Source organism: Chrysemys picta, chromosome 2, assembly GCF_011386835.1.
Source record: "Chrysemys picta bellii isolate R12L10 chromosome 2, ASM1138683v2, whole genome shotgun sequence".
Taxonomy (NCBI): domain Eukaryota; kingdom Metazoa; phylum Chordata; order Testudines; family Emydidae; genus Chrysemys; species Chrysemys picta.
Genome location: NC_088792.1, coordinates 42,066,117 through 42,087,227, shown reverse-complemented (window position 1 = coordinate 42,087,227; position 21,111 = coordinate 42,066,117). Strand labels below are relative to the sequence as shown.

Genomic DNA, 21,111 nt, shown 5'->3' with positions numbered 1-21,111 from the left:
AGCTGCAACCTCTACACAGCTATTTTTAGTGCTCTGGTGCAAGCCCCGCTAGTACAAACCTGTGGACCTGGGCTGTGAGGCTTACTTCCAGGTTCAGTGTACACATATCCTAATGGGAGTCCCAGCCAGCCTCTCTCCTTTGCACAAGAAAGTTACCAAGAAATAAGAGAGAGAGAGAGTGTGGTGGGACCGTCCTCTGAAGAGCCAAATAAAACAACTCTAGTTCAAAAAGAAAGAAAAAACTGTTCTTACCTCAGGCAGCATCCTAAAAATGTCCTCTGTGATGAGGATAGTCTTTTTATTGTCCACCTCATAACTCATGTTACTTCCCAGCAGGGTATTGTTTTGAGAAGCAATAAAGTTGTGAACAGCATCACAGCAGGAAGCTAGTTCTAACCTGCAAAAGACCAGTGTAGCTAATGAATGTTAAGGAGGTGGCAGAGAACTAGAAAATAAAGTCTGTTTTTAATTAATTTAGTTACCAATAAAGCGGTGTGAACCTTTCAGAATGACTTTTCCCCTGACTTGCTTTGTAACCAGCCCAAACAGCTCAGCTTTGTCAAGAAAGATTGTATGATTTGTGGCAAACCCAGGAACCCCTTCTCTTTCCTTGTTTTTCCATCCCCCTTTCCAGGAAAATAGGCCACAATCACCCTTATTATTGTTATAAATTAGTATTACGGAAGCACTGCGGCCCCATCGGAGACCAGGGCCCCCATGGGCAAGGTGCTGTACAAAACATATAATAAGAGTCAGTCCCTGCCCTGAAGAGTTAACAATCAGACTGCAGCAAAAATGTAAGAGGTGGGTGTAACAATCAGAAGGAATGGGGGAGAGAGGATGCAGGAACAGTGAAAGGAAATACCTGGTTACATAGCTCAGCTTTGAGAACAGCTAGATGGTTTTGAGTTAATTAACGATTAATGTCTTCAACCACTCAGCACAGTTCTGCTGTGCAAGATTTGGCAGATGTTAAATAAATTAAAAGATACAAATAAATAAGATAGAGATCTTGGTGGGTGGGGGTGTGCGTGTGTGTGAGAAAAATAGTAAGATAAGCCAACACAATCCACAAAAAACATCTAATCAATAGGGCAGCCTCCATTTAAATGCCTTCTAGAAGGATGGTCTCTTGATTGTCCAACCCATAACTCAGTTTATTTCCTCCAGGGGTATGTGTAAATGCTAAGCAGTATTATTTTGAAAAGCTGTGAACAGTACTATCAGGACTCTGAAATCTGCCATTGTTCCTGCTGCCCTTTGTCTTATTCTGGGATCTGATACCTGCCACAATGCACCATGTCCAGGATACTAGGGAATCATAGAATATCAGAGTTGGAAGGGACCTCAAGAGGTCATCTAGTCCAACCCCCTGCTCAAAGCAGGACCAATTCCCAACTAAATCATCCCAGCCAGGGCTTTGTCAAGCCGGGCCTTAAAAACCTCCAAGGAAGGAGACTCCACCACCTCCCTAGGTAACGCATTCCAGTGTTTCACCACCCTCCTAGTGAAATAGTTTTTCCTGATATCCAACCTGGACCTCCCCCACATTTTGGCCCAGAACTTCAAAAGATATTTAGGGGCCTAATTCCCACTGAACCTCCCACTGAGGGTCTGGGCCTTTATCTCTAAACACTTTTACCTCACACTTCCAGATTATCAGCCTGTGGTCAGCAGTGATACCCTTGGAATGTCAGACTGAAGGACTGGCAGATGCTGCCCCTGGATGCAACGTAGGCTTCTACCAAGCAGTAGAAGCAGCATTGATGCTTGTTGCTGACTGAGAAGGAACTTGGGCAGGAAGCACAGATTTTAAAGCCTGGGGTCTTCAGCACAGTCCAGTATGGGTACGGGGGGGGGGGGGGGGGGGGGGAGGGGGCAGCATTTATAAGTAAACAGATTCCCCAAAAAGTCCCAAAACAACTCTAAATAATGACTAAAGTGAGTAAAAAAAAAAAATACTATAAAAAAAAAAACAAAACAAAAAAACACCACACACACCACTATATACAACTACACTCTTTTTAAAGGTGCAAGAGGATACTAATAGTTCTGACCTGGATTGGGTGGGAGTGAAAAGGAACTGGAGACATGCTTACTCTGCCCCACCCTTTATCGCTTCAGACAAAACCATGAGGCAAGGCAAGGGCACATTCATGAATCAACGGACACTACTTTCAAGTTCTCCAGCTCCTGACGCATGGCGCACATGCATAAACCTTCAATGGAATACTATAGGGACCATCACTCAAAGAAGAATTAGGTGAACAGTTCTCTGGTGTGCTCTTAGAGCACCACTACCCTTACTCAGAGGGGATAGTGTGGTTACAAAACAGTATGATATTGTCTAAAAAGAGTTATTAATCCTAAGGTAGAGACTCTCACAAGACCTTGTGCACTGCTTAAGCCTCACTTAGCCCCTACATTCATGGTTTAAGCAGTGAAAGGGGCTTTGTTGGCCCATCTGAGCAGGGTGATTTTCACCCAAAATATTTTCATATACTGACAAAAGGTATTTAGCAAAAATCAAAGAAAAAAATAAAACCTTTTCTTTACAGAACTTTACAAACATTGGATTCAGTTAAATAGCCAGTGCAAAAAGTGACTGCTTCTGTACCAAAATTTTGTAGGACTTGGTATTTTTGTAACTAAGTTATACATTTGTTTTTTTGAAAACAGTTTATAATAGGAAATTTGAAACACTTATCTAAAGTTGGACTGTTGGATCAATATAATTAACTGTATTCTCGAAGAGAAATTATGAGCACAATTAAATATTTTGCTGCATTTTAAAAAAATATATATATTTTGTATTTTTAACTTGAAAGATCAGCTGCTATATTTACTGTTAAAAGGCTGATTTTTCTTCTGTTATCTGTGAATTGTTGCTAGCTGCTGCCCCCAATAAAATGATGGTTGCAGTTGTCTACAACCTACCTGGAGGCAGATGATATTCCTGTGGAGAAAGCAGGAAGTGGGTGGGGGAAAACCAGGACGTTTGAGGAGACAGTGCCCTCACAAACAGAATTGCAGCCCAGGGAAGGACAGGGTCCTGATGAGGAACAAGAAGAATGAAAGTTGCCAAGAAAAGGGCATCACTCAGGGAAAGATATGGAAGGGAGGGCCAGAATGGATGCACAAAGATGGTGGAGAAGGCCGAGGTGGCTGTGAGGGAGAAGACAGATGAGAACTCCAGGGAAGGAAGAGACTCTCAGAGGCAAAGCTAAAGGATACAGGGACCAATATGGAGACTAACCAGTGCGCAGCTGGAACTCAGACTCTGGAGAAAAAGGATATTGGGAGAGTCTGCAAGGGCAAAAGCTACATGAAAAGTTGTTAGCAACAGAGCAAGCATTACAAGTAGCCATAGAGGACATGCAGTTTCAGAAGGAGAAACTCAGAAATAACGTGGAAGAGAGGGGTAAACGATTTCTCATGGTAGGTGACCAGGAGCAGGATGACCTGTGGAGCCAGCTCCAGCAACTCCAGGGGAGAAGGCATCCATACCTCTGAGGGATGTAGTCTTTAAGAGGAGGGTGTGTGACTGGGTGTCCATCCCCACAGGGCCAGAGGGATAAATTAGCTCATTTAACCTATAGGCTGCATCTGGAGTGCTAAGGCCTGATTGCTGATGAAGGATAAAGGGCTACAGCTTGAATTCCGTTGGCACAAATGAATAAAGCCTAAAATCACTAAAGCAAAGAAATTGTGAAGCTGCATCTTGCTCAAAAGAAATGTGTAGGTATTAAAAACAATTATAGCTGTGGAGGTACCCAGCTGGGTTCTGTAGTTTGTTGTACTAACGATATATCTCTTACATGAAAAATCAAATGTTAATGTAGTAATTAATATTCAGGTTACCTAGGGAACCTGAGACTAAAAACTCTAGACAGAGAAGCCTGTGGGGCAGAAGCAATCCACCCCACAGTAGTTTCCAAAGCTTTAGGAATGAGCCTTCTGGAGAAAAAGCAAGGCTCTTTCGCCCATCTTTTTAATGTTCTCGGATTCACTGTAATATCCAAGAAGAGTGAGGTCTTGGTTTGGTTAGAACAAGTGTAGATTGATGTAAATCTGTAAAAGGAGGAAGAATTCAGGTGGGCTTTAAAGCAGAGAGGTTAAGAGATAGGCTAGTGGAGTTGCCATGCTTGTGTTTTGATTGGTGATAAAGAACAAGAATAAGGCTGAATTTTGAGACAAATGGGCTCCTGGGAAAAAATTTCTGACCAAGATTCATATGTAGTACTAAGTATTGGAAATAGTAGATGTTCAGACACACTTTTCCTTATTGCATCAGTCACTTGTCATCTGCACTCCATTCAGTTGTGGTAAAACTGTATCGCAAGATACTACAGCTGCTGGTATCGCTCTGCCATAGTGAGCTGGAGGACGGATGAAGAAGTAGGAACAGCAGTGGGGATGGATGATATACCCAAGCATGTGACACAGTATGTCCCTCATTGGAGGCACAAAGGCAATAACCAGAAGACAAGTGCCAGGCGGGCCATGCACCCCAGTGGACAGTCTAAAGTTGGTGGAAGTGTTGTTAGCACAGGGTAGACAGACACCCTGAAATGGAGAGAAAGAACATGAAACCCTTATCTACCTATGAGGCCTGGGCAAAAATTCATCATACAAAGGTGACTGTGGTGTGTGTGTGTGTTGGAGAGGTTTGGATTTGTTTAGTGGCATTCATTGACTTTGAGAGGTAGGAGGGAAACAAAATTCACCACACAGCTATCAGAACACGGACCACTGGTTGAGAACGAGAACAGTCCCACACAAAGCTGTAGGTAAAAGCCACCACTGAGCTCTGTAAAGTATGAGCACTCCGTGGGACAGTGCTGGAGAAGAATATTTGGACCGGGGGTGGGGGGGGGGGGGAAAAGAGACATAACAGCCGTACTGGGTCAGACCAAAGGTCCATCTAGCCCAGTATCCTGTCTACCGACAGTGGCCAATGCCAGGTGCCCCAGAGGGAGTGAACCTAACAGGTAATGATCAAGTGATCTCTCTCCTGCCATCCATCTCCACCCTCTGACAAACAGAGGCTAGGGACACCATTCCTTACCCGTCCTGGCTAATAGCCATTAATGGACTTAACCTCCATGAATTTATCCAGTTCTCTTTTAAATGCTGTTATAGTCCTAGCCTTCACAACCTCCTCAGGTAAGGAGTTCCACAAGTTGACTGTGTGCTGTGTGAAGAAGAACTTCCTTTTATTTGTTCTAAACCTGCTGCCTATTAATTTCATTTGGTGACCCCTAGTTCTTGTATTATGGGAATAAGTAAATAACTTTTCCTTATCCACTTTCTCCACATCACTCATGATTTTATATACCTCTATCATATTCCCCTCTTAGTCTCCTCTTTTCCGAGCTGAAAAGTCCTAGCCTCTTCAATCTCTCCTCATATGGGACCCGTTCCAAACCCCTAATCATTTTAGTTGCCCTTTTCTGAACCTTTTCTAGTGCCAGTATATCTTTTTTGAGATGAGACCACATCTGTATGCAGTATTTAAGATGTGGGCGTAGCATCGATTTAGATAAGGGCAATAATATATTCTCCTTCTTATTCTCTATCCCCTTTTTAATGATTCCTAACATCCTGTTTGCTTTTTTGACCGCCTCTGCACACTATCCACGATGACTCCAAGATCTTTTTCCTGATTCGTTGTAGCTAAATTAGCCACCACCATCATATTGTGTGTATAGTTGGGGTTATTTTTTCCAAATGTGCATTACTTTACATTTATCCACATGACATTTCATTTGCCATTTTGTTGCCCAATCACTTAGTTTTGTGAGATATTTTTGAAGTTCTCCATAGTCTGCTTTGGTCTTAACTATCTTGAGCAGTTTAGTATTGTCTGCAAACTTTGCCACCTCACTTTTTACCCCTTTCTCCAGATCATTTATGAATAAGTTGAATAGGATTGGTCCTAGGACAGACCCTTGGGGAACTGGTTAACCACTAGTTACCCCTCTCCATTCTGAGAATTTACCATTAATTCCTACCCTTTGTTACCTGTCTTTTAACCAGTTTTCAATGCATGAAAGGACCTTCCCTTTTATCCCATGACAATTTAATTTACATATGAGCCTTTGAAGAGGGACCTTGTCAAAGGCTTTCTGGAAAGACAAGGGTAGTAGCAAGAAGACTCATTGTGCCGGTCAGTTTTGCACAAGCTGAGGCAGGTAGTGGATAGCCATCTTATACCCTGTGCCTGCAGCGGGGCCACTGGGGTTTGTGCAGCATAGAATTGCCAGCTGTTATATTTACTTAAGTGTTTGTCCAAAAGGTTTCTCCCTTAGATCCATACCTGTTCCTTGTACTAATTCACTCCCTCACCCCCTTGTTTGTCTTTGGGTCTGCTAGGCTGGAGTCATCTGCAGAAGGCAGCAGAGCTATGATACTAAGAGAGATGTTTGCTCAACATTAGGTGGGACTGGTTTCTAGTAACATAGGAATTGCCATACTGGAACCGAGCAGTGATTTATCTACTCTAGTACCAGTCTCTGGTAGCTGCCAGTACTAGATGCTTCAGAGGAAGGTGCAACAAATCTCAGTTATGGAATAACCCACGCATGGGGGAAGCTTTTTTCAAACCTCATTAACTCAAGATTAGTTTATGCCTGGAAGCACAAGGCTTTACATCTCTTATAAAAATGTATTTTATCCTATCTATTCTATTCTTCATAGCTGCAGGGAGGAACATGGTGATCCTGTACAACAATACTAAACATGCCTGTGAGGTTGGTAAGTGCTATTTCCATTTTACAGATGGGCAAACACAGACAGAGAAAAGTTAAGTAGTTCACCCGCGGATACCGTTGTCTAGCCATTAAAGGACTCCAGTGGATTAGACATGTGAATGTCAATTTTAATCCTCCTTCTGACAGTAAGTAGCTACATGACCTGATTCATGTCACATAACCTCTCTAAGCGAAGTTTCATCATCTGTGAAATGGGTGTGACTGTATTTACCTAGCTCATAGGGAGGCAGAACGGAGTAATATTTGTAACGTACTCCATAAGTGTAATGTACTATCCTGTAGATGCAGAACTCAGTAGTTCCTTGCTCCCAGTCCTGTGCTCAATGCATTGGGCTAGTACCCGATAAAGCAGGAACACACGGACAAACAGAAATATTAATTTAGAGGTAGAAATAGACAAATGTGAAATTTATAAGCAAAAGCAGCACTTTGACTTTTCATATGCTTCAGTGTGAAAAATTGCCACTGTCCCAAAATTCTGTGAAAAGTCTAAACACCAAAGTGCAACTCCCTTCCTGTCCAACATTACACAATGTGGTGCTATTCCTCCCCACTCAAAAGATTTCACCAATTTCTTCCAGCTCTGTTCCCCACACAACTCTGCCAGTACATTATCATTTATAAGCTGCTATTTTAGCTCCAGGGTCTCTTGCTAAACGATTGATAAACATACCAAAGTGTAAAAAGCAAAAGAGGGTCCTGTGGCACCTTTAAGACTAACAGAAGTATTGGGAGCATAAGCTTTCGTGGGTAAGAACCTCACTTCTTCAGATGCAAGTAATGGAAATCTCCAGAGGAAGGTATAAATCAGTATGGAGATAATGAGGTTAGTTCAATCAGGGAGGGTGAGGTGCTCTGCTAGCAGTTGAGGTGTGAACACCAAGGGAGGAGAAACTGCTTCTGTAGTTGGAAAGCCATTCACAGTCTTTGTTTAATCCTGATCTGATGGTGTCAAATTTGCAAATGATACACACAATAGCAGATGTAAAGGTAGCCACCTTACAGCAAAAAACTTCAGGACCAGACTCCAAAGAGAAACTGCTGAGCTCCAGCTCATTTGCAAATTTGACACCATCAGATCAGGATTAAACAAAGACTGTGAATGGCTATCCAACTACAGAAGCAGTTTCTCCTCCCTTGGTGTTCACACCTCAACTGCTAGCAGAGCACCTCACCCTCCCTGATTGAACTAACCTCATTATCTCCACACTGATTTATACCTGCCTCTGGAGATTTCTATTACTTGCATCTGAAGAAGTGAAGTTCTTACCCACGAAAGCTTATGCTCCCAATACTTCTGTTAGTCTTAAAGGTGCCACAGGACCCTCTGTTGCTTTTTACAGAGATTCAGACTAACACGGCTACCCCTCTGATACTTGATACCAAAGTGTGTGGCGGGTTTCTAAGGAGCACAGATTTAGTTAGGAAGCAGTGTACTGAATCTTAAAGGAAAGCATATTTCCTCTGATGTGCTAAGAGATCAGAACTTTTGCAAGATTCTGAAGTGCTGGAAGAGCAGGATATCTATAAAATTTTAATATCCGGTTTCTTGAAAAGAACAGAAAGGAGAAGAGATTGAGATAAAAAGAGTTACTTGAATACATACATCCCACAAATGATAATCATCCAGCCACCAAAAACAAGTTAAAATAAAATGTGATCACTGACCTAAAAGTTGTGTCTGTATATTATATATAAAATTAGACTTTTTATAGATAGGGGGAAGAGAACTTATTTTATTTCCTAAAAGTTTAGGAATTAGTACAATTGTTACAGTAAAAGTCAATGGGCCCAAATTTCAATAAGCCTATCTTAACCTATCACTAGGGTGGAAGGCCATATAATTACCTTAAGTTTCCTAGAAGGCTACTGTATCTAACAGTTTGCACATCTGAATACTTCTGCCCTGATCTTTGCAAGCATGACAAAACTTGGGAGACTTTGCTGCTCATTTTAGATACTTCTGGTCAGGAGAAAAAAAAAAAAAAAAAAAAAGACTGCTAGAGCAACAGTGAGGATGCTCAGACTCCTCCTATGCTGTAACAAGAGGACTGGATAGAAGGTACCATGCTAGATTCTCATGGAATCTATTTTATTTAAGAGCTAGAACAGGTGTGGAATGGGCGGTGGGAGCTCTGGCAGAGACAAGCGAGGAACAAGTCAGCCTGGAACAGGGAGAGGTTGCTCTGGGGATACATCTGCCTCACTGGCAGGGCAGAAATAGCTTGGCGAGTGGCAAGTGGTGGGTAGGCCCCTCTGAAGCAGCTCTGTAGGTAGTAGGCTGTAAGAGAAAAGCATCGGAGCACAGCAGCCCTGGCTGTGACTGGGGAAACAGCCGATAACCACAGCCTCACTTCCAGCTTGTTCTGCAGGCATATTATTCCTGCCCACCCTGAGTTATGGTTGAAAGGGTCTATAGGCAAAATCAGCCATGCTCATTTCAGACATGACCATACATAGCTCCTTATGCTCTAAAACCTTTGTGCCTGAGAGGCCTGATTCAAAGCCAACTAGAATCAATACAAAGACTCTCATTGACTTCAGTGGTCTTTGGTCAGGGCCTTAGCACCATACATTATATTGGCTCAGCTTCAGGGAACAGTGTTGGTTAGTTAACCAATGCTTCACGACCAGCGATGGGAGCATAACATTTCAAATTCTCTACAAAAGGACGTTTCCACCCTCTACCCCGTCCAGTCAAACTGGATATTAAAATCTCAGAGCTATCTAATTCTAAACAGCTGTAGGGTAGGTCAAATTATTAATCATCTTCCCAGAATCTCTAACCCTCTGTTCTGTAGAATAATGTAATTCAAGAGAGTATTTTTCCTTCTTGAAAAATCAGTATTAGCAGAATAAAGTTGTGCTTCCCTAAACCTGAAGTTGTGCATTTCTAACTAAGTTCTTTGGGGCAGGGATTGTCACTCACTGGCCCTGATTCAGGATAACACTTGAGCACGTGCTTACTTACATGCAGTCTTGAACAGGGATGGATTTAGGCATGGGTTTACCTGGACTCTGGCTACAATGGGAACCCTAATCTAGCACCAGTCTTGATGGGGGCCCTCCAAGCATTTCTACAATAGAAACCATAAATAATAGTCTAGAACCTTGAATTAAGAAATGTATTGCACATTTACAAAGCCTCTCAGATACCAGGCACATTAGAGATGTCTAAATAGATACAACTATATTATCACTTTTCATTTATCATTTAAAATTGTCAATTTTCTTTCTGGAGCTGGGAATTCTTTATTTGGCTAATTCTAGTAAATTATCCAGCTGTTCACTCCCCAAAATTGGGGAAACTAGATTTGTTTAGCTCTTAGAATGTGCTCATTGCTATACATTTCACAGAAATAAAGATAGTCCAAGCTCCAGAGAGATAACAGAATCTTACAACCATATACTACATACAGGAGGCACTGGTTTATTCGGTATCAATTTCCTGGGGAAGATCTGCACCATACATTTATAAAGCAAACCCTTGACAGATTGCTTTTTAAAATAAATAAAATTAAATTACCTAAATTTTGTATATTCTTCTGGTCTTCTTTTCCATGTGCAGTTCTGTATTTTTGTCACTATCTGAAGGTAATAATCTTCAGAGTACCTAAAAAAAAAAAAAAAAAAAAAAAAAAAAGGGGGGGGGGGGAAGAGAAAGAAGAGGACCAGAGGCTAGAATATGTGTAATATCTATTTAGTTCCAGCTATAAATACAAAATTTCTCAAACATTCAAATTTTTATTTATTTATTTATTTATTTAAATACGGTTTATGGTTCATACAAAACAAACAAATCCCTTTGTGAATTTCCATGACCCATTTTACCTCTATGTATTGGAATACTACTATCCTCATTTAATTAATGTGACTTATTAAACCATCTTCTTTTACCTCTTTGATATATTATTGAACTTCTATTTTCAGAGTTTTTCAATACACCTACAGATTCAGAACTTGCATATTTTAGATTCATTGGATCAAAATGATCTCAACACAGCAGTCCAAATAAATATATAAATCTGTCTGTGTTATGCCAGAAAACCGCTTTTTCCTTGTATGCTTTAAACTTTAATGATGGTTTGAGACATAGCTGTTGCAAACCAAGAGGTAGCCTTGCAATTCTCCTCTTATTCATTTATTTACTTCATAGATTCTTACGAGATCAATTTTATTATCCAAGACTATCAATATTTAAACATGAAAGTTTGTTTGTAAAACATCTCTTAAGTAAAAATATCAAATCTGTATTGTATACACCACATACTCAACACCACTACCAGGGCATATGAAACAAGAGGTTTTTTCATACTGTAAAGAACCTTTTAAAGAGATTTAAGTTAGTGCACAGATGAAATACTGCACAACATTTTATCAAAACTAAGGAGAAATTTTCTTCTGTTATGGATCTCTGCTAGTACAGATTCCATTTGTGCTTTTTTATGTACTTGAAACCTAATGGAGTTGTGTGTATTTATTCCCTAGAAACAAATCTGATTTATGGTTTGGGGTTTTTTGTTTGTAATGTGACTACTAATTTTACAGGACTTGTTGCTCCAGAAAACCTGTACCCAGTGTTTTTAGTGAAAAGGATTATTTTTGGAACCAGAGGGCAATTAGAGTGCCACAGTTTTTATATGCAAATGTTTCTGAAAATTGCATCTTTCCTTCTGTTTCTTTGTCAAGCAAACAAAAGTTGCCTACTGTGTAATGTTAACTTTCTGGTCAGGTTTGCCAGACTTCTAATTACTACCTATTTGCAATCATTTAGGGCCCAATCCAAAGACCCACTGAGGTTTGAGTTCATTAGGCTTTGGATCAGGTCTTTAAACATACGCAGTGTAGCTCACATGGTCTTGAAATAAACATTTAAGTGCAATGAAAACATTCCATGTTTACCAGAGCCCCAGCTTATTAACAAATGTCTAAGGAAGCCAATCATTTTTACTTAGCTGATTTTAGGAAAGTATCAGTTGTATAAAATGGTCTTAAGTACAGTAATCATATCTAATATTACATTATGCTGCTTAAAAGGGAAGCAAAGGTAGATGTTTCTGTGTGGAAATGCTGTATGCTAGCTTTGTTTTGTTTTTTAGTGCTGAAATCAATAAATAACTTTATTTAGGAGACTGGGACCCAAGGAGAAATTGTATAAATTAAGGGAAAGACTACAAATACGATAGAAAAAAAAATTACTTGGAACAACATTATCGTGTAGGGGAAAACCTATGAGAATCTAAAAGCAATTTCTTGCCTAAGGACATCAACTAGATGAAGATCAGTCTTCAGTGAAAAGGAGTGCTGTCAGCTTGGGAAGAAATGCCATGGATTGACACTATTAGAGTGCTTCAGAGAGCCATTAGTTATTCTGAGGAAAAAACAAAACAATCACCACAATGCCAGTTCTAAGGCCTCATGAAGGACTTAACATGGGACTGGAAGGGAACTCCTGGGTCAGAGTCCAGACAACCCAGTCATATAAACCCATGCGTATCAAGCTCCATCTTAAAACCAGTTAAGGTTTATTGCCCCCACTATGTGCATTAGCGGTCCTTATAAAATGGGAGAGGCTTCTTAATTATATATTTATGAGTTAAGTGCCTCTGTCTAGAAACACACACCTCACAATGTGCAGTCTTGCTGTGTTACTACTGCCTTCTGCTGGATGGGATCAGCCCTGCTCCAATACTTACAATCTCACTCTCTCCTGGCTGATTTACAGAGAAGAATACAAGTTAAATGAAGACCTGTGTTAATGAAACCTTCCCCCTTCTGCTTTGGAGGGTCTATCACGGACATCCCAACCACTGCAATGACCAGGGCCAGCTCTGGCTTTTTTGCCGCCCCAAGCAAAAAAAGCCTCCGGCCGCCCCGCCCCCCCCCCCCCCCCAAGTGCAGCAGGGGAGGGCGGCGGGAGCCCGGCGAGGGCTCCGCTCTCCCCGGCGGCCGGAGCCGGAGCACCGCGCCGCCCCCCTCCAGGTGCTGCCCCAAGCACAAGCTTGGTGGGCTGGTGCCTGGAGCCGGCCCTGGCAATGACATGCCACCCTAGGAAACTCACTTGTGTTAACTGATCCCTCCCAGCTAGTCAAGTGATTTCCCCTCCCCCCCGCAGTGCCTCTCACTCATGTACACAGGGTGCTAGAGGGCTTCAGCTACTGGGGAAATGGCCAGGATGCAATGTCTATTAGTACACATGGTGGGGATGTTGGCAGACTAAGTCTCCTGCACTGCAGCCTACAAGCTTTGGTAGGCTAGCAGAAGGGCCACAGCCAGGAGTGGGTGATGAGAGCCCACAAGGAGAGTCAGGGAGAAGTTAGAGAAGGAAGACAGAAGTAAACCCCACCTATGACATGCTGAAGCTAAGCATCTGCCTTCAGAAAGGCCAGTTCATTTGGCAAGAATGCTAAGGGCTGTGAAAGAGGAGGCTCTTCTAACCCGACAGTAATCTTGTGGGACAGAAATACAACAAACAGAAGCAGAGGGAAATGCAAGTCAAGGGAAGGCTGCCTCGTGCCTTTTGACATTACAAAGCTGCCAAAAGAACCATTTTTTTTGTAAACTTTAGGAAGTGCCCTCAGGGCTTGCCCTAGAATAAAGATGGAAATCTTCCAGGAAACCCAGCCCCTCAGGCCATCCATCACCACCAAGGCATGCTTGGTATAATAATACTTAGTACTTACTAGCATTTTTTAATTTTCAAGTCATTGGACAAATATTAAACATACCAGGATAAATCATCAGCTCAGGAGGCTGAAGTGTCCAGATTATTACTGAAGGCACTCTGGAATGGCAGTACAAATCACTGCTTACACATACTCCTTGCCAAAGGTAGATTCAAAGGGCAGCTAGCTATGGAAATGGAGTTGCAGCACTCATGGAGCAATGCAATGCCCTGTTCCACAAACCCAGCTCCTCTTCCAGCCTTCCCAATTCATTATCTGCCTTCTGCAATCTGCACAGCTCCTCTTTCCTCAACCACAATGGTAGAATCAGAGTGGGAGGCATGAGCACTCTCCCAAGCTTTGTCTATAAACCAAGCCCCAAACACTTGAAATGCTGAAACAAGTCACTACTCTAAGTAGGTTGTCCAAATATTCATCATCTGATGATCCCTCTTCTTTCTGAGTGCTTTGATCAGCAAGTGTAAGGGGTAACAATGTTGACAGTTATATTGTTGTCACTAAGTTTCAGAGTGAACACATGTGAGGTGACTAATAAGGACAGTTTACACCTCACTTGGTGCTATCAGTTTAGGCTGACTGCAGACACAGCCCGATGGTCACTGTATTGGTTTATATCCAGCTCACATTCTGAAGAATACCTATGCAATCATTAAGGCTGGTGACCAGACTCTTTATAAATAAAAGCAGATACTGAAGCACAGACAGGCAGAAAAAAAATCTCCAGAAAGAACTACTACTTGCTGAGCCAGCTGCATCTAGTCAACTGTGGCTTGGCTACTCTCCCTTCTGATTACCACCAGCTGGAAGGGGAGGCAGTACCAACACTTTAGTGCTTCCCCATCCACCAGGGGATGAACAGGCCTGGGAATACTCAGCTGGTGGGAAGGAGCATCAGTGGGAGGAAACAAAGAGGAGTGCAGTTTTGAGATGAGGACAACAACAAATAGGGTAGGTGATCATAGAATGATAGAGTTAATGATTCTAAGGAATGGTAGGAGGGAGAACAAAATAAAGACAATGGATTTGAATAAGGCAGACTTTAGCAAACTCAGGGAGTTGGTAGGTAAGATCCCATGGGAAGCAAGTCTAAGGGGAAAAACAATAGAAGACAGTTGGCAGTTTTTCAAAGAGACATTATTAAGGGCACAAGAGCAAACTATCCCACTGCATAGGAAAGATTGGAAGTACGGCAAGAGACCACTCTGCCTCAACCAGGAGGTCTTCAATGATCTTAAAAAAAAAAAAAAAAAAAAAAAAGTCCAACAAAAAGTGAAAACAAGGTCAAATAACAAAGGATGAATATAAACAAATAACACAAGTATGTAGGGGCAAAATTAGAAAGGCCAAGGCACAAAACAAGATCAAACTAGCTAGAGACATAAAGGGTAACAAGAAAACATTCTGCAAATACATTAGAAGCAAAAGGAAGATTAAGGACAGGGTAGGACCATGAGTGGGGAAATAATAACAGAATGTGGAAATGGCAGAGATGCTTAATGACTTCTTTGTTCCAGTTTTTAACCAAGAAGGTTGGTTGTGATTGGATGTCTAACGTAGTGAAGACCGGTGAAAATGAGGTAGGATCAGAAGAGGCTAAAATAGGGAAAGAACAAGTTAAAAATTACTTGGACAAATTAGATGTCTTCAAGTCACCAGGGCCGGATGAAATACATCCTAGAATACTCAAGGAGCTGACTGAGGAGATATCCGAGCCATTAGCGATTATCTTTGAGAAGGCATGGAAGACAGAAGAGATTCCAGAAGACTGGAAAAGGGCAAATATATGGTGCCCATCTATAAAAAGATAAATAAGGACAACCCAGGGAATTACAGACCAGTCAGCTTAACTTCTGTACCCGGAAAGATAATGGAGCAAATAATTTGCAAACATCTAGAAGATAAGAAGGTGATAAGTAACAGTCCCATGGATTTGTCAAAAACAAAATCGTGCCAACCCAACCTAATAGCTTTCTTTGACAGTGCAACAAGCCTTGTGTATAGGGGGAAAGTGGTAGATGTGGTATATCTTGATTTTAATAAAGCTTTTGATACTGTCCTGCATGACCTTCTCATAAATAAATTAGGGAAATGCAACCTAGGTGGCATTACTATAAGGTGGCTGCAAAACTGGTTGGAAACCCATTCCCAGAGAGTAGTTATCTGAGAGAGTGGCTCACAGTCATGCTGGAAGGGCATAACGAGTGGGGTCCGACAGGGATCAGTTCTGAGTCCAATTCTGTTCAATATCTTCATCAATGATTTAGATAATGGCATACAGAGTACACTTCTAAAGTTTGTGGACGATACCAAGCTGGGATGGGTTGCAAGTGATTTGGAGGATAGGATTAAAATTCAAAATGATCTGGACAAACTGGAGAAATGGTCTGAAGTAAATAGGATGGAATTAAATAAGGACAAATGCAAAAGTACTCCATTTAGGAAAGAACAGTCAGTTGCACACATACAAATCTCCTAGGAAGGAGTACTGCAGAAGGGAATCTGGGAATCATAGTGGACCACAAGCTAAATATGAGTCAGTGTAACACTGTTGCAAAAAAAGGAAACACGATTCTGGGATGTATTAGCAGGAGTGTTGTAAGCAACACACGAGAAGTAATTCTTCTGCTCTAATTAGGCCTCAACTGGAGTATTGTGTCCAGTTCTGGGTGCCACATTTCAGGAAGGATGTAGACAAATTGGAGAGAGTCCAGAGAAGAGTGACAAAAATGATTAAAAGTCTAGAAAACATGACCTATGAGGGAAGATTGGAAAAAAAAAATTGGGTTTGTTTAGTCTGGAAAAAACAAGACAGAGGGGACAGGATAGCAGTTTTCAAGTATGTAAAAGGTTGATACAAGGAGGAGGAAGAAAAATTGTTCTTCTTATCCTCTGAGGATCGGACAAGAAGCAATGGGCTTAAATTGCAGCAAGGGAAGTTTAGGTTGGACATTAGGAAAAACTTCCTAACTGTCAGGGTGGTTAAGCACTAGAATAAATTGCTTAGGGAGGTGTTGGAATCTCCATCATTGGAGATTTTTAAGAGCAGGTTAGACAAACACCTGTCAGGAATGGTCTAGGTAATTAGTCCTGCCACGAGTGCAGGGGACTGGACTAGATGAGTTCAGGTCCCTTCCAGTTCTATGATTCTATGGTGACTAAAGAGAAGAAAGAGCCAGTGCAGCAATAGGAACGGGTGAAATGGAGGGAAGAGATGACCAAGTGCAGGGGAGTAGAGTGACCAAAAAAGTGGTAGAGGAAAGACTGAAAAGTCAGAAAACCCTGACGTTTAAGATAGATATGGGAAAAGAGGTTCAATCAGAAGAAGGGAAAAGGCCTTGACTAGTGGGAGAGGTAGAATTAAAAAAAACCTAGATCAAACCATTTTAAAGAGAATTAAAATTTGACTGAGGGAAAACATGGAGACTGATAAAAACAGGAAAAAGCAGCATCAAAATTTGGACAACAAATGTATGGAGTAGGGGCAAAAAAAAAAAAAAAAAAAAAGTTTTAAAAACGGATATAATGGTGGTTTCCAGTGAAGCAAAGTTTAAACATTTCCTGGGCTTTGACTGGGCAAAGTTTGATAATTTATTATTATTTTGTCTCATTTACATGTCACTTGTCCTCTGCGTACAAATAAAAGGCCACAGCCATGATCTTGCACATATTTAAGCATATGCTTTCATAGTATGTAATAGCATGGGGAGTGGGAGAGGGATGGAGAGAGGGCAAAATAAATGGGCAACTTCTCTATTTCCTGCACAGAGAGGGGCAGAGGGGCCAGGAACCTGAGCCAGGTTGATGTCATAGTGTCTACACTAGGAAAATATATATAATTTTTTTTCTGCACTGGTGCAGTTTCACCAGTGGTAGTCAATGATGAAAACTGTAAAGTAGAGGAGATGCTGGTGTCTGTCTATACAATGGAACAACTAATCTCCTGGGGGCAATATTACTGTCACTATAGGTAATTCAGTTTTTATACTAGCTCATTTACAGGCCTTTTCTGAAGAGAATCCACTTATTGTGATTGTGTATTGGTTTGTAAGAATGTGAACTAATCAGGAAAGGAAACCCTAAAGGAAAAATGTGCTTCTCAAATTCTGTCAGGGTGGTGGGTTTTTTTGTTTTTTTTAAAGACCCTAGATTGAAGAAGAAATAGAAGTCTCCCTCTCATTTGTAACTGTGAATGAGAAATCTTCTTGACATACTAATTTTTGTTTTCTTTAATTTAGACCAAAAATAAATCCAGTGGATGCTAAAGAAAAAAAAAAAATCAGCCAAACACTAGTTGCACATTTTCAGTTTGCTGTTTTATGGTTTTGCATTAATGTCAATGAGAATTATGTGCAAAAGACAAGCAGACACTTAGACTTCTTTTTAAACCAAACATAGCAGAAAGCAAACCAAACACCTACCTTTTCTTCTTGATAGATGAAGACCAAATGTTGTCCTGCATCTCCTTACATTTTGAAGCCTGTTGAAGTTGGTAAATTGCATTTTTGAGAATTGTTCTGTTAAAAAAATTAAAGTGAAAAGCTTCAAAAGATAGAAACCACTCTTAGCATCCCCACAGTTAATTTGATGTGACAATGAGATTAATAACTGCCACAGATTCTGGAAAAATATTACCCATGAAGTCTGAATCACTTCTATTGTGAGGTTTCTCTGCAGAAGGGGAGGTTGTTGTTCTCACCAGCAACAAATTTGCTTTAACATAATCTCAGTTCATACCATCAATTAACTTGTGCCAATTCCAATGTAAATCAGAAATGTAATTAAAAAAATAAATGGGACTCAGAAGCAGCTTGAACATTACATTTTGAAGATTAAAATATTTTTACAATAAATATTTAACAGAGGGTGGTTTTCCAAAGCTGTTGCTAAAATGCAATATTCAGGAACAGCCTACAATTCAAAGAAAACTGGGTAACTTGGGAAGGCTGGATGTAGAACGTAACTGGATGTAGAAACTTTCACCTGTAGGTCACTAGTTTTTAATCTAGTGACCCAAGATTAGTATTTGCCCCTTGTTTTCCTCTTTGTTTTATAGGATAAGATGATGCATAAAGAAAATGTAGTCACATGAACAACTTTTAGTCACCTTAAATAACTTATCTCCTCTCCCCCCGCCCCGAACTTCTAAGTAAGCCTCTTGCTCCCATGTTCCTGATAGAAGACAGACCTTTTGGTTACTAAACCTCTTTGGGTACGGCTACACTGCGTTTTAACACCCATGAAGTGAGTCTCAGACATAGATGCTGGAACTAGGTGCTGAATCCCCAGCACCCCATCCCTGGCTTGAAGTGGTTTCCATCATATACATGGTTTACAGTTTTATTCAATGACTTTCAGCACCCCCACTATAAAAATTGTTCCAGCACTTATGATCTCAGAGCCTGGGCCTTAAGACTCGGACTCACACTATGGCACTAAAAACAGCTGCACAGACTAAAAATCACCCCTGACTTCAGAGCCCAAGTTCCGGCCCATTCCCAAATGTCTACACAAGCTGTTTTTAATACCATAGCTGTAGACCCGGGCTCTGAGACTCACTGTCATGGGTTTTCAAACGCAGTATAGACATACTCTTAGATTGAGAACAATATCTTCTATCTCTCTCTTAAATTCTCTCTGGTATCCATGTTTTATATCAGACAATATCCTCTTTTTATCATCTCTTGCAACAGTTTTCTTCCCTCTGACATGAGGTTTTTTGCTTCACTGACCATAATTTCTCATTCTCTGCACCCACTCTTCCACTTCACTGATTCAGTAGGAGCCCACCAACATCTTCATACACTCAACTGACCAACATTAAGTTAACAGGCTTTTTTATCCAAACACTTCAAAACCATCTGACTCTCTAAATTCACCTTCTGGCATGCTGGACCCTAAATTATCCCCTTTAATGATCCTAAACATGTTTGCTAGACCTAGGTGAAGATATTCCTATTCCAACATAGAAAACCAGCCTAAACAATAACTTCTTAAAGAGTTCCCTTCTGTCACAGGAAAGGCCAAGACCCTGTCTCAATAGGCAACTGGACGGAGAAAGTATCCTCTGTTCTTATTGATATAGTATGAATTAATTATATGAACACTGCAGTGCATACATACTCATATTCTAGCGATTAGGATGCCAAGGGCTTTGTACATTTCTGCCTCAAGGCTGATGAGCCAGGAGTGCTGATGTTGTTCCTGCACCTGTGTCACCATCACTGGGATGTGCAGGGCCCAATCCTGTCCTTGGGTGCACACCAGGCTCACAATGAAGTCCCTGAGAAGCCTGCACCACATGTCAAAGTAGAATTTGGCCCACTCTGTGCGCACAAATACTGAAGCGGAGGCCGATCGTGCAGTTCTTATTCGGGCAGAACTCCCTTAAGAGTCAGTGGAAGTCTTACTCAGGTAAGAATCGCAGACCAGCCCTTGCTTGACTAAGCAGGAATAAACAGACTAAAGTTAGCGGTAACAACATTTTGGTACTAGGCTATGACAAGCACTTACATGGCCAGGCAGTAGGACAGAGAGGGAGTAAGGAGCCTTTCCTCCCCCAGGACAGGGCACAAAAGGGCTGGGCAGAATTGCAACCATTTGCCTGGAGACCACAGGAACAACTCACCAAGAGTTGGCTGGCTGTGATGGGGAGAAGGAACATACTGCATCCCTAAGAGGGAAGTCACAGACTGCACTTCCCCCTGGACAGAGGGGGGCAGGGCCGGTGCAGGGAAGTTTCGCACCCTAGGCAAAACTTCCACCTTGCGCCCCACCCCGCCAAGCCCTGCGGCACCTCCCCACCCCCACTCCACCCTGAGGCACCCCCCCCTGCGGCAGCTCCCCCCCCCGGGGAGCTGTGCAGCACCTCCCCACCCCAGCTCACCTCTGCTCCGCCTCCTCACCGAGCACGCCGCCCCCGCTCTTAATTCTCCTCCCAGGCTTGCGGCGCCAAACAGCTGATTGGCGCTGCAAGCCTGGGAGGCGGGAGAAGTGGAGCGGCAACTGTGCGCTCGGGGAGGAACGCTGCTAAATAAATAAATAAATAAATAAATAAATAATTGGGGGCACCGCTTTTTGGCGATCCCAAATCTTGGCACCCTAGGCAACCGCCTAGTTCGCCTTAATGGTAGCACTGGCCCTGAGAGGGGGTTCCCCCAGGAGTGCATCTAGGGTTCTCCTTAGGGAGCTGCAGCTCTGCACACACATTATTGTGGCAAAATGCCACAATCTAGCTCTTTGTTTTTTCAGCTATACAGGACATCCAAGAGACAGACAATAACAGCCGGTATTACTTGTTATCATCTCAGTGGCTGATTTTGGATATGGTTTCTTATGTTAATACTTCTTTTGGAAGAGTGGCATACAAATATAAGGGCAGCAGCTTTTCAGGGCACCAAACTCAGTACAGCATGTATATAATTGATAATAAACGTTCTGTCAATACAGTTCACACACACGTTTACGAGGTTTACTAAACGAGGTCCCTTTGTCCTGGCTCTCATAAGAGCTCTGCACACATGTGCTTAAGCAGCTTTTAGTTAGCCCAGATTTATAGATGTAGATATTTCTTTCAAAACACAACAGGAATGACACCGCGGAAAAAATAAGTGAAATATACTGATGCACTCTTCCTCTCTTTTGTTTCTGTTGTT

At 41.7% G+C, this 21,111-nt stretch overlaps 1 protein-coding gene across 1 annotated transcript in view; it reads right to left on the bottom strand.

Moving 5' to 3' along the window:
• ST8SIA6 (ST8 alpha-N-acetyl-neuraminide alpha-2,8-sialyltransferase 6) overlaps window positions 1–21,111 on the bottom strand; it is a 50,920-nt gene that overhangs the window by 17,557 nt on the left and 12,252 nt on the right. Inside the window, exons 3-5 of the mRNA XM_065583010.1 lie at window positions 17,878–17,973; window positions 10,300–10,386; window positions 253–397 (exon numbers count right to left, since the gene is read on the bottom strand). Coding sequence (XP_065439082.1) covers window positions 253–397; window positions 10,300–10,386; window positions 17,878–17,973 — 328 coding nt within the window. The remainder of the gene's footprint in view (window positions 1–252; window positions 398–10,299; window positions 10,387–17,877; window positions 17,974–21,111) is intronic.